This window comes from Bos javanicus, chromosome 4, assembly GCF_032452875.1.
Source record: "Bos javanicus breed banteng chromosome 4, ARS-OSU_banteng_1.0, whole genome shotgun sequence".
NCBI classification, from domain to species: domain Eukaryota; kingdom Metazoa; phylum Chordata; class Mammalia; order Artiodactyla; family Bovidae; genus Bos; species Bos javanicus.
The window spans coordinates 87,447,451-87,463,812 of record NC_083871.1 but is presented as its reverse complement, the minus strand read 5'-3'; the positions used below and the strand labels follow the sequence as shown (position 1 = coordinate 87,463,812).

General features: G+C 40.0%; 1 protein-coding gene across 11 annotated transcripts in view; it reads left to right on the top strand.

The window, feature by feature from the left end:
• CADPS2 (calcium dependent secretion activator 2) overlaps nucleotides 1-16,362 on the top strand; it is a 591,026-nt gene that overhangs the window by 418,752 nt on the left and 155,912 nt on the right. For all 11 annotated transcript variants that reach the window (XM_061414557.1, XM_061414550.1, XM_061414559.1 and 8 more), the window contains exon 13: nucleotides 1,334-1,521. In XM_061414557.1, the coding sequence (XP_061270541.1) occupies nucleotides 1,334-1,521 (188 nt within the window). The remainder of the gene's footprint in view (nucleotides 1-1,333; nucleotides 1,522-16,362) is intronic.

The window sequence follows — 16,362 nt, the reverse complement described above, 5'->3', positions numbered from 1 at the left end:
TAAACCCAATCCAGCCCAAACTTTATAATTAGATGGAGAGTAAAAAACAAGTCATCACAAAACCCTCATCTGTGTTTCCAGGGACAAGCACACATAGATTGATCATCAACAGGAACGCTTTCCTCTTGGATTCCACTCCATGGGGTTAGTTCTTGAAATGTCAGAAAGTCGCTTTGACCATGTGGATGACCTCACAGGCCACATGGAGTGTGAGGAGAACACTACAGTGTATTCAACTGGACCTAGAGGGCAGGTGTGGTTAGAAAGAGCATTTGAGCTCAAGATGACCCTGGATGTTAACAGGGCTCAGCAGCTGATTTGCACTGTGGTCTTGAGCAATTCTCTGAGCACCTCTCAACTTCAGCTTCTGTATCTATAACATGGAATCATAATAACTAGTATGCATGATAGTTCTAAATATTAAAGATATATACAGTGTGTCTAGTACAGTGCCTTCACCACACCACAGTATTATTCCAGTATTTTTTTCTCCTCTTCCTTCTTTTAAAAATTTTTATTGAATTTTAGTGCATTTTATTTTTATCTCATCTTTCTGCATTTCACACTCTTCTTTTTCTTCTCTTTCGTGATTATACTGCCCCTTTTGAAAACTCTCCATACCCCCCCCCCTTCTTTCTCTTTTTTAATCTTGAATTAAGCCATATAATCCACTGAAATACTTTGTAAACTGACTCTCCCTAACCTGGCCCTCTCTTGTTAGCCAAGCTCATATACCCACCCTAACATCTCTTTTCAAGAGAACCAGAAACTACTGCTGTAAGACATTAACTTTGTTATATTTGTCACTGAAAGACAGTAGAGTGAGAACAATATCCAAACTATTTAAATACCAAAATAATAATTTAAATACCACTGCTAAACCTTACTGAAATTCTCTCAGTTCACGTTATACAGTGCTTTTGGAAACTAGGTGATTTCAGTTATCAGGTCTGCATTGCCATTTTCTTTTTAATTGATTCATATAGAGATTGAAGTCTGTTGGAAGGTTATTCTTTGCAACCCACATTTTAGATGCCATGAATAAATTTGACTAATTGTGAGTGACGGTGGAGAAGAGCAGGTTGCCCCTGCCTCTTTGTGGCAGTAAAGAGAGGATGGTGTTAAGCTGTCAGTGGCCCAAACCAGTTCCAAAACTGATGGCATTTGCTGTTTTAAAAACAATATGAAACATACTGCTAATAGAAAAAAAATTGTCAAAAGACACTGTAACGCATTTTCTGTTTACAATACCTAATAGTGCCTAATAGTGCAGAAAAGTGAATTCTGGTACAGAAAAAATAATTTTTTTCTGTTGTTGTTCTTCCTTTTGCAGGGCTGGTTTAGCCCTGGCCAGGTCTTTGTGTTGGATGAGTACTGTGCCCGTTACGGCGTGAGGGGCTGTCACAGACATCTCTGCTACCTTACAGAACTAATGGAACATTCGGAAAACGGTGCTGTCATTGATCCAACCCTGCTCCATTACAGCTTTGCATTCTGTGCCTCTCATGTGCATGGCAACAGGTATTTTTACTTGCAAACACACAGTGAAATGTGGAGGGTTGAACTTGGGAAGAGAGAAAAACGTGCTTTGCCATCATCATCTAGTAACAGATTTTAAATAGCAAACACTTCTTGCAAGAGGGAAAAAAAAACAACCCACAAAGGAAAAATGTACATCAATATGCTGTTGATTTAGGTGGGCTGCACTTTATGTTTCTTTTTGCCATTAAAACCACTTGAAACACAGAGTATCTGTGAGATTAGAAGTTGCCTTTTAGTTCTTACGCACCACCTAGTACTAGGCTCTGCCTAGCTTGAGTGTCCTCTGGATTTCTATTGTAATGCATATATATGTCTGGGTAGGATTTGTGGGCAGGTTTGTGAATACCTAATGATTCTTGCTTTTCCATGGTGGAATGTGTTCATTGATAAAGCAAGACAAATAATCGGTTGATGTAGGTCTCCTCCCAGCCCCTTCACTGATCCACACTTGAAGAACAGGTATCCCCTTTTAGCACTCTGAGCCAATGACCTCACCTCTTGTTTTACCAAAATAGCAAAATATCATGTTATGCAGGCCCCCACAACTATGTATCTCTGAACTTAGGTCTTTCTTTTATATTATTTACTCTCTTCTCCCAGGCTCTTTCCAGGGAAACTCTGCTAGCGGGGGCTCCTCCCGTAAAGGAGGTAGCTCTTATCATTGTACCTTGCCTCAACCAATTTTCTTTATATATATGTACTGTGCCGGGTCTTAGTTGCAAGCTCAGTGGTTTTGACACACTTGGGCTTGGTTGCCCCCAGACATGTGGGATCTTAGTTCTCCAACCAAAGATCAAATCCACATCCCCTGCATTGCAAGGCAGATTCCTAACCAACTAGACCACCAGGAAAGTTCCTATCTCCCTCTGTTTTATTTCCATTCTTCCCACAAGCCTAAGCCTCACAACATAACAGAACAATAACACTAACTATGTGAGGGAGGGCAAGCTGCTTCATCTAGTTGTGTCTCCACTTACCTGTCTCTAAGAAAAAATAGTATCTCTCTCAGAAATCATCAGTTGTGATAGAGATTCATCAAGCACTTAGAACAGTGCCTGGCTTGGGAGTGGTGAAAAGAATGTTCAGTTCAGTTCAGTCGCTCAGTCGTGTCCAGTTCTTTGTGACCCCATGGACTGCAGCACGCCAGGCCTCCCTATCCATCACCAACTCGCGGAGTTTACTCAAACTCATGTCCATTGAGTCCATGATGCCATCCAACCATCTCATCCTCTGTCGTCCCCTTCTCCTCCTGCCTTCAATCTTTCCCAGCATCAGGGTCTTTTCCAATGAGTTAGTTCTTCGCATCAAGTGGCCAAAGTATTGGAGTTTCAGCTTCAGCATCTGTCCTTCCAATGAATATTCAGGACTGATTTCCTTTAGGATAAACTAGTTGGATCCCCTTGCAGTCCAAGGGACTCTCAAGAGTCTTCTCCAACACCACAGTTCGAAAGCATCAATTCTTTGGCGCTCAGCTTTCTATATAGTCCAACTCTCACATCCATACATGACCACTGGAAAAACCATAGCCTTGACTAGAAGGACCTTTGTTGGCAAAGTAATATCTCTGCTTTTTAATATGCTGTGTAGGTTGGTCATAACTTTTCTTCCAAGGAGCAAGCATCTTTTAATTTCATGGCTGCAGTCACCATCTGCAGTGATTTTGGAGCCCCCGCAAAGAAAAGCATGTTAAGGGGTAGTTTACATTGTCTAAGTATGATTATCCTGTCAAGCTACCTTTCCATTGTTCTCTTCATCTTCCCCACAAAACTCCTCTCACCATTTCCCCCATTTGGCTCCCAGCTCCTCACTTTGCTGGTGAGCTTACTTGAAATGGATCTCCTTCTCCAGCTCCTCCCTCTTTAGTCTCATGGGAAAGTCAGTGCTATGGAATTCATAAGTCCCTGTGCTTCTGGTAAAGGTTGCTCATTTTCCCCAATGTAGCTATTTCAGCTCTCCTCTTTTTATTTTTTTTTTTTTGCCACTTCTTTTTTTAATAATTTCTGTTTCTCTAGACCCCAAGTGTGGCATGGTGTTTTGTTTTTATATCTGTTCTTGAACTTGCTCTCTTGTCCTGAAAATTTTTTTCTACTTCAGTGAAAAATTCTACCTTTGTGGTCTTGCCACTTTCCACAGCTTTAATGCTGACCTCTCTTTATACAGATAATGCCAACTAAATTATTCTCTTAAGCTATCGGTCTCTTATCTACAACTGGCAGCTTGACTATTCTGCTGCTGCTTTAAAGTCTCCATGTTTAAACTTAAATCCATCATCTCATGAAGCCAGCTCCTATACCTCTCCGAGCTCCTAGCAGAGTGCCTGACAAAAAGTAACACCTGAGCACAAAATCTAAGTGTTCAGTAAATGTTTGATGAATGAATGAATGACTTTATTATTTGTGTTAATGTCTTTTCCAGTTACAGCCTATCCATCTTCCATTTGTCTTTTCCTTTTACTTCCCTGGTGGCTCTGCCTGCAATGTGAGAGACCTCAGTTTGATCCCTGGGTGGGGAAGATCCCCTCAAGAAGAGAATGGCTACCCCACTCCAGTATTCTTTCCTGGGAAATCCCATGGACAGAGGAGGCTGGCAGGCTACAGTTCATGGGGTCGCAAGGAGTCAGACACTACTATGCAACTAACACTAACTACAGAGTTTAATCACTTTTCCTGTTACCCCAAATTAAACCCTCTGCACTCAGCAAACTTTGAGGGATTGGGTGAGATGCCAGGGCAAGCATGAGACAGTCAGGATAACTGGATGACTAATCTTTGATAGGCAAAGTAAGGGGCTATTGTAGTAAAAATGGTCTCTTCTCTCTCCAGGCTCTATCTTAATTCCTCCTGACCAATGGGTATCAAAAGTTAGGCCTCCAAGTTTAGGCAGCAGTCTGAAATGTAAGAGGACAAGAAGGTTGCTGTGAATTAGACAAGCCCAGAGAGCACAATAGGATCAGCATGTTTTAGTCATTAACACAGAAAGGTGAAATTAAAGTGAGAACATTACGTGGAAATTTTAGCTAATGTGCCCCCAAAAATGCATGTGTTTGAGACACATGTTAATGGAAAGTTACTGAGGTAACTGGGAGCTTCTGCCACCACATGGGAGGCAGCGTGATTTGAATCTGCAGGTTGCCATAGTTACTTCTATTCTACAAACTATCGTTTTTCTTACGATGGTACACCGTAAAGTGCAGTGTAAGGTATGTTTATATGTTCACACATATATTATACTTACTATTACACATTAAGGGCTTCCCTGGTGGCCCAGACTGTAAAGAATCTGCCTGCAATGCCAAAGACCCAGGTTCAGTCCTTGGGTCAGGAAGATCTCCTGGAGAAGGGCATGGGTACCCACTCCAGCATTCTTACCTGAAGAATTCCATGGACAGAAAGGTCTGGCAGGCTGCAGTCCATGGGGTCTCAGAGAGACATGACTGAATAACGCTTCCACTTTTCATTACACATTAAATCCATTTTCCAGGTTAAAATGTGTACATATACAGGTATCCCTGGGTGAGGTTTTAGAATAGTCAGTTTCAATAGTCAGTAGTCAGTTTCTGATTCAGCATTTAGGTCAGATATATCTTAAGAAAAAAGAAAGGAAAGAGTATAGTTTTTAGGGAAATTTGAACCTCAGTTTGGGGTAAAATGTTCCAAGATAACCTTAAAGACATAATACTTACTATAATGTTTAGAGTCTAACAAATGTCACTCAGAAATGTCATGCTGTCACAGTAAAAGAAATAAGAGGCAGAAGATCTCTACTTGGTTCTACAAGGTTCAAGATCTCTACTTGAACCTTGGCTCTGAAACTTACAAACTGAGCCATGTTGCACAAATTATCTAATCTTTCTTAAACTGGGCATTATCATATGGAAAAAGGGAAACACTAAGGTGAAGATCCTGGGTAATTGCAAAGTACAATATCAATATGGATTGGACATTATTCTAATGTTTCCCTTTGTCAGCCAGCCAGAAGCATGTGAATTATGAGAGGAAAAAAAATGTGAAAAATAAGTAGTTATACAGGGCTTCCCTGGTAGCTCAGCTGGTAAAAATCTGCCTGCAATGCAGGAGACTCTGGTTCAATTCCTGGGTCAGGAAGATCCCCTGGAGAAGGGATAGGCTACCCACTCCAGTATTCTTGGGCTTCACTTGTGGCTCAGCTGGTAAAGAATCTGCCTGCAATGCAGGAGATCCTGGTTCAATCCCTGGATTGGAAAGATTCCCCTGGAGAAGGGAAACGCTACGTACTCCATATTCTGGCCGGGAGAATTCCATGGACTGTATAGTCCATGGGGTTGCAGAAAGTTGGACACAACTAAGTGACTTTCAGTTTCACTGCAGGCTCACTCGAAATATTTCAGTGTGTATGTAATTGCACTCTTAATTTCTTCACTGATAGAAGTTTCTGGATTTTAGCAACCTCCTCCTGTGAAAATAAACTTCTCTCATCCCTGTCTGTGGCGTCTGATATTTATCCAGACTTCCATTAAAAATACCGTCAATGTCAAGTCTGACTTTTCTACAGCATTGGCTAGATTCTCTTGTGATCATTTTTCCTTCTGTCAAGACACAGCCTCAAAGAGTCACTTTGCTCATTACCTAACCTGCCTCTGTCAAAAATTCAAAAAAAAGGAAGACAGTCTTTTGTTCAGGATGGACGCAAACGACAGCAGTGCTGTCTGGCTCGGAACCATTTCCAGGAGCCCATGCTGTCACCAGGCACTCAGCACCGTAGGCGTGTGCATTCCCAGCAGACCCAGCATCTCTGAATAGCACTCTGAGTGTTTCAGGAGTAAGAGAATAGAGTTCAACAGAAGAGATCTGGCTGGTACTAAGACCCAAGGAAGAGAGAGAAAAGGAAAGGAAGACAGAGAAAAGTGAGTCAAGGACAGAAAACCGACCCACTCCTGCAGGATGCAGCATGCTTGCCTCACATAGCCATGAAGAACACGGCCCCACCCGCAGCCTCGGCGCCACGCAGGGCTGTCAGCGAGGAGAAAAGAGACTTTCAGAGACAATGCCCATCGGGCAGAGTTCTAGGCTGATGTACGGGCTTAGGCATCCTGGTTTTGTGAGTCAGGCTGAGGGTGGAGAAACTAAAGCAAGAACACAGAGGGCTTTTGTGTCCCTGTTTGATGTGAGAGACGCAGCGGAGACCCTGACTCTTGTGTGATCTAGTAGGGCCATCTTTGAGCTGCTGTGTACCTGACAAAGGCCAGCTCAGCTGTGCAAGCTTTTCAAGTCCAGGGAGGACAACGTGACTGCAGTTTATGTGTAAAGCAATCCCTGCTTTCTGTGGATTCCAGATCATACCACGGAGTAGTACACAACCTTCACGGGTGTCAGTCAAATCATCATATTATGATACCTCTGTCTTCAGAGACGACATTTCCTCTTACCTGTCACTTCAGAAATCATGCCTCAACTTCCTGCCTCTCATTTTAGAGACAGGGGTGCACATTTGGAGTCAAATCATAGAAAATTGCCTCAAATAGTCTCATTGAGAATTTTCATTACCACGTCTTAATTCTGATCTTTTGATATATGACTTAGAGAAATTAAGTGTAAATATCACACCCATTATGACTCTAGAGACTGACTTCTGGGACAGGGGAGCAAGCAGATAAAATATCATAGCAAAGTGAAATTTATACCATGTAGCTGACCTGACAGATTTTATCCCAGGTGCTACATGTACAGAAGCAGAAAGGACAGTTAGCAATGAGGGCCTTTTAAATACACACTGAGGAACTTCATGGGAAATAGATGGGGAAACACTGGAAACAGTGTCAGACTTTATTTTTCGGGGCTCCAAAATCACTGCAGATGGTGACTGCAGCCATGTAAAAGATGCTTACTCCTTGGAAGGAAAGTTATGACCAACCTAGATAGCATATTGAAAAGCAGAGACATTACTTTGCCAACAAAGGTCCCTCTAGTCAAGGCTATGGTTTTTCCTGTGGTCATGTATGGATGTGAGAGTTGGACTGTGAAGAAGGCTGAGCACCGAAGAATTGATGCTTTTGAACTGTGGTGTTGGAGAAGACTCTTGAGAGTCCCTTGGACTGCAAGGAGATCCAACCAGTCCATTCTAAATGAGATCAGCCCTGGGTGTTCTTTGGAAGGAATGATGCTAAAGCTGAAACTCCAGTACTTTGGCCACCTCATGCGAAGAGTTGACTCATTGGAAAAGTCTCTGATGCTGGGAGGGATTGGGGGCAGGAGGAGAAGGGGATGACAGAGGATGAGATGGTTGGATGGCATCACCGACTCGATGGACGTGAATTTGAGTGAACTCCAGGAGTTGGTGACGGACAGGGAGGCCTGGCGTGCTGCTATTCATGGGGTTGCAGAGTCGGACATGACTGAGCGACTGAACTGAACTGAGGAACTATTATTGATTCTGTCAGAAACTACATTACAACCCAAATCTGCCTCAATCAGACTTTCCAACAGAAACTCCTACCCAACCTGGAGTTCAGTACCATTGATAATTATGCTTTTTAAAATAAGACAGAGTCAGAAACTGAGCAAGCTGGGGAGAGATCTACTATGTTGGAAAGAGTATTGAGCTAGCAGTCAGCACATCTGTCTTCTTACCCAGGTTCCCCCACTTTTGAACTATTTTTCTTGGAGCTATTGGTCCTGTCTGAGCTCATTTTCCCCATCTGTTCCTTGTGACTAATATCATCAATTTTGCCTACCCCATACAGTTGCTAAATCAGTTAAATATGATTATGTAAACACTTTGTAAGTGATAGTATATCACTTAAATATCAAGCAGTGATATTTTGCATAGGGTATGGGACTTAAAGGGCTTCCCAGGTGGTACAGTGGTAAAGAATCTGTCTGCTGATGCAGGAGATTTAAGTTTGATCCTTGAGTCAGAAAGATCCCCTGGAGGAAGAAATGGCAACCCACTCTAGTACTCTTGCCTGGAAAATTCCCTGGACAGAAGACCTGGAGGGCTACAGTCCATGGGGTCACAAAGAGTTGCACACAACTGAGTGATTGAGTGTGCACACACACAAAGTAGTTAATAAGCTTTGGGGAATTTCTCTGTAAAAGACTAACAGTGCAGAGCTGGCCTTGAGAGTGGCATCAAGTAGCTCACTCTACACAAGTCTCAAGCAGGAAGATGAGAGTGGGAAAGCCTTAAATAGGTGCCTCACTTCATCTACTGTCCATGATCATTAGAAGGAGCCACAGGGAGGTTCTGGGATCTCCTCCCCCACATTCCATCCCAGCCCCTCCTGTTGCTGGAAAGCAGTGGGGGTCTAACAGGGCAGCCACATAGAAACAGCCAAAGCAGGAACCAGGTACCCCATTACCCAGGGTAAGTAAGTTACCATACTGCACCTTGCAGCAAGAATTACCAAGGTCACCTAATCAGTTTTCTTTCTTGTCACTCCACACCATTCATGCACAGCAAACAACTCCTTTTTTCCCCCCTAAAGCAATGCATTAAATAGCCTACTGAACATAGATCATTGCAGAAGAAATAAGGCAAAGGGATTTTTCAGTATGCCTTAGAATAGCAGTCCCCAAATTTTTTGGCACCAGGGACTGGTTTTGTGAAAGATAATTTTTTCCCACGGACTGAGGGGATATAAGCCATGGGGAGCGGCTGTAAAAACAGATGAAACTTCTCTCACTCACCCACTGATCACCTCCTGCTGTGCAGCCCAATTCCTAGCAGGCTATGGACCAGTATCGTGGGTTGGGGAACCCTGTATTAGAATATAGATCAAGTTAACAATGAAGAGAGACAAGAGCTGCTTTCCTGGTGCAGCAGAAAGTTTAGGACTTTTCAAGCCTTTTAGCATCTAAAATATGGAAGAGAGTTTGAGGTCTCAAGTTGGATCTCTGTGTGGTTTTCTAACATACTAACGTTTTTAAAGAATATAGTGTGTGATGCTATTGCATTAAAAACAATCCAGTGAAACAAAAATATATATATATATCCATCCAAACCATTTGTTACCACTATTGCATGTCAGTTTGGTACTTTAACACTGTATTGTATATGTATACTAACCCATGAGTTCATAGTGATGTCTCTGCCTCCAATCCAGTACCCCAGAGTTCATAGTAACCATCCTTTTTTGCTTATATGTAACTTTTCCCTTTAGCAGTGGGAAACTTGGCTTCCACCATCCCATTCATTTACTTATTAGTTCAGTCCCAGTATATGTGAAAAGCAGTTTCAAAATCCACCAACTGTACTTTGTGTACAGGTCCTGCAGGACCACTGAGCTTAGAGTTTCCAATCAAAACTGTTTTCCAAGGTTCAATATGACACTTCCTTTCCTCCCTCACTCTCTAGTGAGGTTCTGTCATACAATACAGTTCGAGTCATGTGCACAATATGCATTCCATCCTAGGGTCCCTCAGCATCCTAGTTGATATAGAATTTTTTTTTTTACGCTTATACCCATCACTTCATGGGAAATAGGTGGGGAAACAGTGGCAGACTTTATTTTGGGGGGCTCTAAAATCACTGCAGATGGTGATTGCAGCCATGAAATTAAAAGACGCTTACTCCTTGGAAGGAAAGTTATAACTAACCTAGATAGCATATTCAATAGCAGAGACATTACTTTGCCAACAAGGGTCCATCTAGTCAAGGCTATGGTTTTTCCAGTAGTCATGTTTGGATGTAAGAGTTGGACTGTGAAGAAAGCTGAGCACTGAAGAATTGATGCTTTTGAACTGTGGTGTTGGAGAAGACTCTTGAGAGTCCCTTGGACTGCAAGGAGATCCAACCAGTCCATTGTAAAGGAGATCAGTCCTGGGTGTTCTTTGGAAGGAATGATGCTAAAGCTGAAACTCCAGTACTTTGGCCACCTCATGTGATGAGTTGACTCAATGGAAAAGTCTCTGATGCTGGGAGGGATTGGGGGCAGGAGGAGAAGGGGACGACAGAGGATGAGATGCCTGGATGGCATCACAGACTCGATGGACGTGAGTCTGAGTGAACTCCAGGAGTTGGTGATGGACAGGGAGGCCTGGCGTGCTGCGATTCATGGGGTCGCAAAGAGTCGGACATGACTGAGCAACTGAACTGACTGACTGATACAGTCAAGTTCACTCTTTTGCTGTATGGTTCTTACAGTTCTGTCAGTTTTGACAAATACATTGAGTCATCTCTTCACTACCCTGGTGCCAGTTCTGTCACCCTAAAAGTTCCCCTGTGTGCTCCCTTCTATAGTCAACCATTTCATTAAATTTTGTCTTTAAGTTTATTATTCCTTCCTTCTACTTTCTTGGATTATTTTTTTCTACCTTCCTAAATTAATTAATTAAATTCCTAAATTTAACTCATTAATAGTCATCTTTTCTTCTTTTTCTAAAATAAGTATTTAAGGTTCAATTTCCACTAAGTACTGCTTTTATTACAAATATGCATTTTGATAATGTATCTGATTAAAATTCATTGTAAGTAATTCTAACTTTCCATTATAATTTCTTCTTAGACACAGAGTTATTTATAAGTATATTTTAGAATTTCTACAAAAGTGAATCTCTTTTGGTTAGAAACTTGAAAATTGATTTCTAACTTAATTTCTTTGTGTTCAGAGAATATAATCCATGTGATATTGATTATTCATAACTAGAGACTCCTTTATGGCCAATTATGTGTTAAATATTATAAATGTTTCATCTTGCTTGAAAAATATATATATTTTGTAGCTTGGTGGGGCAAGCAGGAGTTGTGTGGTTCAAATCTTCCAAACTCTTACTGATTTTTTTGTACTTGATCTGTAAGGTTATAACCAAGGTGAATGGAAAGCTGCCACTACAGTCGTGGTTTTTTCCTCTGCTTCTACCAATTTTTGCTTTCTCATTTTAGGCTGTTTATTAGGTACTTTCAGGTTTAAAAATTATTAAATCTTCTTGGCAAATGGCAATTATTCTCATGATTTAGTGACCCCTTTCATAATTATAATGCATTTTACATTAAAGTTTCTTTAGATGGTTATTAGCATAGCCTTCTTTTGGCATTTGTCTGATATATGTTTATTTTTTTAGTGTCATATTGACACTGCTGTACTCTTATGTCTTATTAATAGCAAACTAGATTCTGATTTAATTATCTAGTGTAATAATTTCTATTTTTAATCATTTTAGTTCATTTATGATTATCAGATGTATTGATATAAGTAAATACATTTCTACCATTTTATTTGAGACTCTTTTTGGCTCATGTTTCTAAGTTTTCTGTTTCTTTATTGCCTCCTTTTTGTTTCATACAGGTTATTTTCTTTTTTTTTTTGTTTCCTCCTCATTTACAGTTTTCACCATTTGAGATTTTACCTTGTATATTGCTAAAATTTTAAATCTTACATTAATCAGCAAATTTCCTCTCATTCTGGAGAGTGGAGAGTGCAGAGGCCTTAGAATATTTGTGTGTGACTTAACACCCTTATGCTGTCTAGTAGTTTAATTTTATCCTTACTTGTTTTCTAATCTTAAGCATTAGACATTATTTTTATTGCTTTTATTATTTGATACTCAATACTTGCTTCAATTTAGAAATTACATTTTTCCCAAAGTATATTATTAAAATAGAATACCTATAGATCATGAATTTTTATTTGGAGTTATCTTTGTTTCATTGACATTTTTGAAAGAAAATTTTGCTTGTTATACATTCTACTTTGTTATTTTCTCTCCAAACTTTGAAGGTAGCACTCCATTTTCTTCTGGCTTCCTTTGTTAAGAAGGCTTCATTACCATTCTTTGAAGGGGAATTTAACTTAAGACTTTTAAGATTATTTTGATTTTTTATGTTTTGTGGATTAATTGTTGTATGACTACATGTGGATTTCTTTTTAAAGAATTCTGTTTGGGATTTCTGATCCACATGCCCTGATATTGGGTAGGTATAAATTTCTTGTGGAATTTTACCTTGATTGGAATATGAAGATCCATGCTTGTCATCAGTTCTGGAATATTGTAATCTCTTTAAGTATTGTCTCCCTCTAAACTTGCTCTCTCTTAAATGCCAATTAACCATGTATTAGGCATTTTATCTTCTATATCTCTGAATATGTCTAATATATATTCTATCTACTTATTTCTCTAGCTTCATTCTGTGTAATATTTTTAGTTCTATCTTCTAGTTCAGAACTCAGCAAATTTTTTCTATAAAGGGACAGATAGTAAACATAGGAAATATTTTGGACTTTATGGGCAATATTGTGTCTATCCCAGTTATTTTACTCTTCCTGTAGAGCAAAAGGAGTCAATGAACAGTATGTAAATGAATGAGTGTGGCTTGTGTTCTGTACAAATTTTATTCACAAATATAGGTGGGGGGTTGTAGTTTGCTGACCCTTACTCTACTTCCACATTTCTCAGTAAGCTGTGACGTCTGCCTTTTGATCCACTCATTAATTGTTAACTTCCATTTTCTAGGTGTGTTTATCTATTGTTTCTGTTGATGTTTTTGCCATGGTCACTGTTTGCTTATACTGCTAACACTTTTTGTAGTAAGCACATATTCTTGGATTAATCTGAGGAAATTCTAATTCAAGGCCCAGGTTGAGAATGCTTTCTTCCCAAAAGGACTTGCTATTGTTTTCACTTAGTGATACAGGAGCTCTCTTATTTTTCATCTTAGAAATTCCTCGATTGCATGGGTGGTACCCAGTTTATGAAGCATATTCATAAACCCAGGTACCCAGGCATATTCTCAGGAATGACTCTTTTTATTCAGTCTATGGATGTGGTAGAAACAGACTGATTTCCTTGTTTGCTCTCCTTTGCAAGGATATTTATTTTCTAGCCCATCCTTTCACTGATGGTATAGCCCATTCAAGCATCCCATTTTTTGCAAGCATCTCAGGTTCAGCAGCCCCTAGAGATGGTCTCTTGGAGAAGGCAATGGCACCCCATTCCAGTACTCTTGCCTGGAAAATCCCATGGACGGAGGAGCCTGGTGGGCTGTAGTCCATGGGGTCGCTAAGAATCAGACACAACTGAGTGACTTCACTTTCACTTTTCACTTTCATGCACTAGAGAAGGAAATGGCAACCCACTCCAGTGTTCTTGCCTGGAGAATCCCAGGGACGGGGGAGCCGGTGGGCTGCCGTCTATGGGGTCACACAGAGTCGGACACGAATAAAGCAACTTAGCAGCAGCAGCAGCAGCAGCAGAGATGGTCTCTGACTCATGGTGCATCCATCCCCTTGAATATAGCCATGAAAGTGAAAGTCGCTCAGTTGTGTATGACTCTTTGTGACCCCTTGGACTATATAATCCATGGAATTCTCCAAGCCAGAATACTGGAGTTGGTAGCCTTTCCCTTCTCCAGGGGATCTTCCCAACCCAGGGATCGAACCCAGGTCTCCCACATTGCAGGCAGATTCTTTACCAGCTGAGCCACAAGGGAAGCCCAAGAATACTGGAGTGGGTAGCTTATCCCTTCTCCAGCGGATATTCCCAACCCATAAATCAAATGAGAATCTCCTGCATTTCAGGCAGATTCTTTACCGTCTGAGCTGTCAGGGAAGCCCCGAACATAGCCGTAGACCTCCCTGAAATTGACAGTTGCCTCTAAAGCAGCTCTGGTGTTCACATTCCCCTTCAGTTTCAGCTCCTAGTTCATTTTTTGTTTTCCTGCCCTTAGGAAAATTTTCTCCTTTTTTGTAAGTATAAGATAACACTTAACAATATACCTATATTTTTATTCAGTGTTTAGGTGCTTCGCAATGAAGAGGGATTTTTGGAGTATCGTGTCAGTCTACTAGGAGCAAAAATTATACGATAAAACTTGCATTTTGAGAAAAATATTTGGATATCTCTAAGGAGAACCTCCTGAAATCTTCTCCCTAATCCTTCTATTTCAAGCAGCACCTGATTAACTGCTGCTCATACATTGCATCTCTGCTTAAATATCATTCCTAAACTACATCCTTACCTAAAATTCAAATTATAACAGAGCTTTGTGTTTATGTCCTTCTTAATGTAAGGTACACTTACTGTCTGATTTTTCTGTTTTGTGCCTTTCCCTATTATAAACTCTGCTAAGGCAGGGGACATTTCTGTTAGCTTTGTATTTTGTCACCAGGACCTGGACAGTACTCAGTAAATATTCATTGAGTAAGTTAAATGAATGACATTGGACCATCTATTTACAGATTTTATAGATGACATGTTGGAACACTTCATAAATACAGCTCACAATTAAGTGTTCTTAATGAATCAATTACAGTGAATTTTATGGCCCTTGGAAAGACCCCATATAACCATCAATATTGTGTCATTTTGCTGCATAGAAATCAATGACTTAAAACAATGAAATACCCTTTAATATATATAATTGAAAGTGATTATAACAAATGATAAAAGACCGCAGTTGATAAGGTCAGAGGGAAATTAATAATTCCATGTGCTATGGGTCAGAATGTAAGCTGATAAGTGCTTTCTTAAGAAGCAGTTTTGCAATATATATCAAATGCCTACAAATGTCATCTTATTTGTCTTAACTCAGGCTACCATGACAAAATATCATAGACTACGTGGCTTAAAGAACAGAAATGTATTTTCTAACAATTCCAGAGACTAGAAATCTGAGTTCAGGATGCCAGTGTGCTTGGGTTCTGAGGAAGACCCTCTTCCTAATTTGCAGATGATTGCCTTCTCTCTGTGTTCTTACAGAAGAGAGAGAGAAAGACTCATTCTTCCTCTTTAACAAAGCAACCAATCCAATCAGATTTCTATCCCAGCCCTAAGACCTCATTCCACCTTAAGTACTACCTAAAGACCTGTCTCCAAATACAGTAATATTGAGGGTTGGCACTACAGCTTGTAAATTTTTAGGGAAATGCATTTTGATCCATAGCACCATTTAACCCAACAATATACTTTCAGGAATTTATCCCACGGAAACAATCAGAGCTTAAAAATATGTAGTGTAAGATTGGTTATTGCAGCTGTATTTATGGTCATAAAAAATGGAAAAAGTCTAAATTTCTACTAATGGAATATTGAATAAATAGATTGTGGTATATCCATATAATGAAATACCAAAGTTCCATTAAAAAGCATATCTTAGGATATTTAAATGATGTGAGAAAATGTTTATACTTCATTAAAAGAATCTAATTATACATCAGAATGTGTAGTATATGTATAGATTTATAGAAAGAAGACTGGGTTATATTTACAAAATGGCATTATCAGTTGTTTCTGATTGGAGCATTTACAAAAATTTTTGTCTTTGTTTTTTTCTGAATTCTCCCAAATTATGATGTCTATATAGTTCTTTAATTTTTTAAAAAAGTGAAGCAACTGATAAATAACTAATCTCAAAAATATACAAGCAACTCCTACAGCTCAATTCCAGAAAAATAAATGACCCAATCAAAAAATGGACCAAAGAACTAGACATTTCTCCAAAGACATACAGATGGCTAACAAACACATGAAAAGATGCTCAACATCACTGATTATCAGAGAAATGCAAATCAAAACCACTATGAGGTACCATTTCACACCAGTCAGAATGGCTGCGATCCAAAAGTCTACAAATAATAAATGCTGGAGAGGGTGTGGAGAAAAGGGAACCCTCTTACACTGTTGGTGGGAATGCAAACTAGTACAACCACTATGGATAACAGTGTGGAGATTCCTTTAAAAGCTGGAAATAGAACTGCCATACGACCCAGCAATCCCACTTCTGGGCATACACACTGAGGAAACCAGAATTGAAAGAGACACGTGTACCTCAATGTTCATCGCAGCACTGTTTATAATAGCCAGGACATGGAAGCAACCTGGATGTCCATCAGCAGATGAATGGATAAGA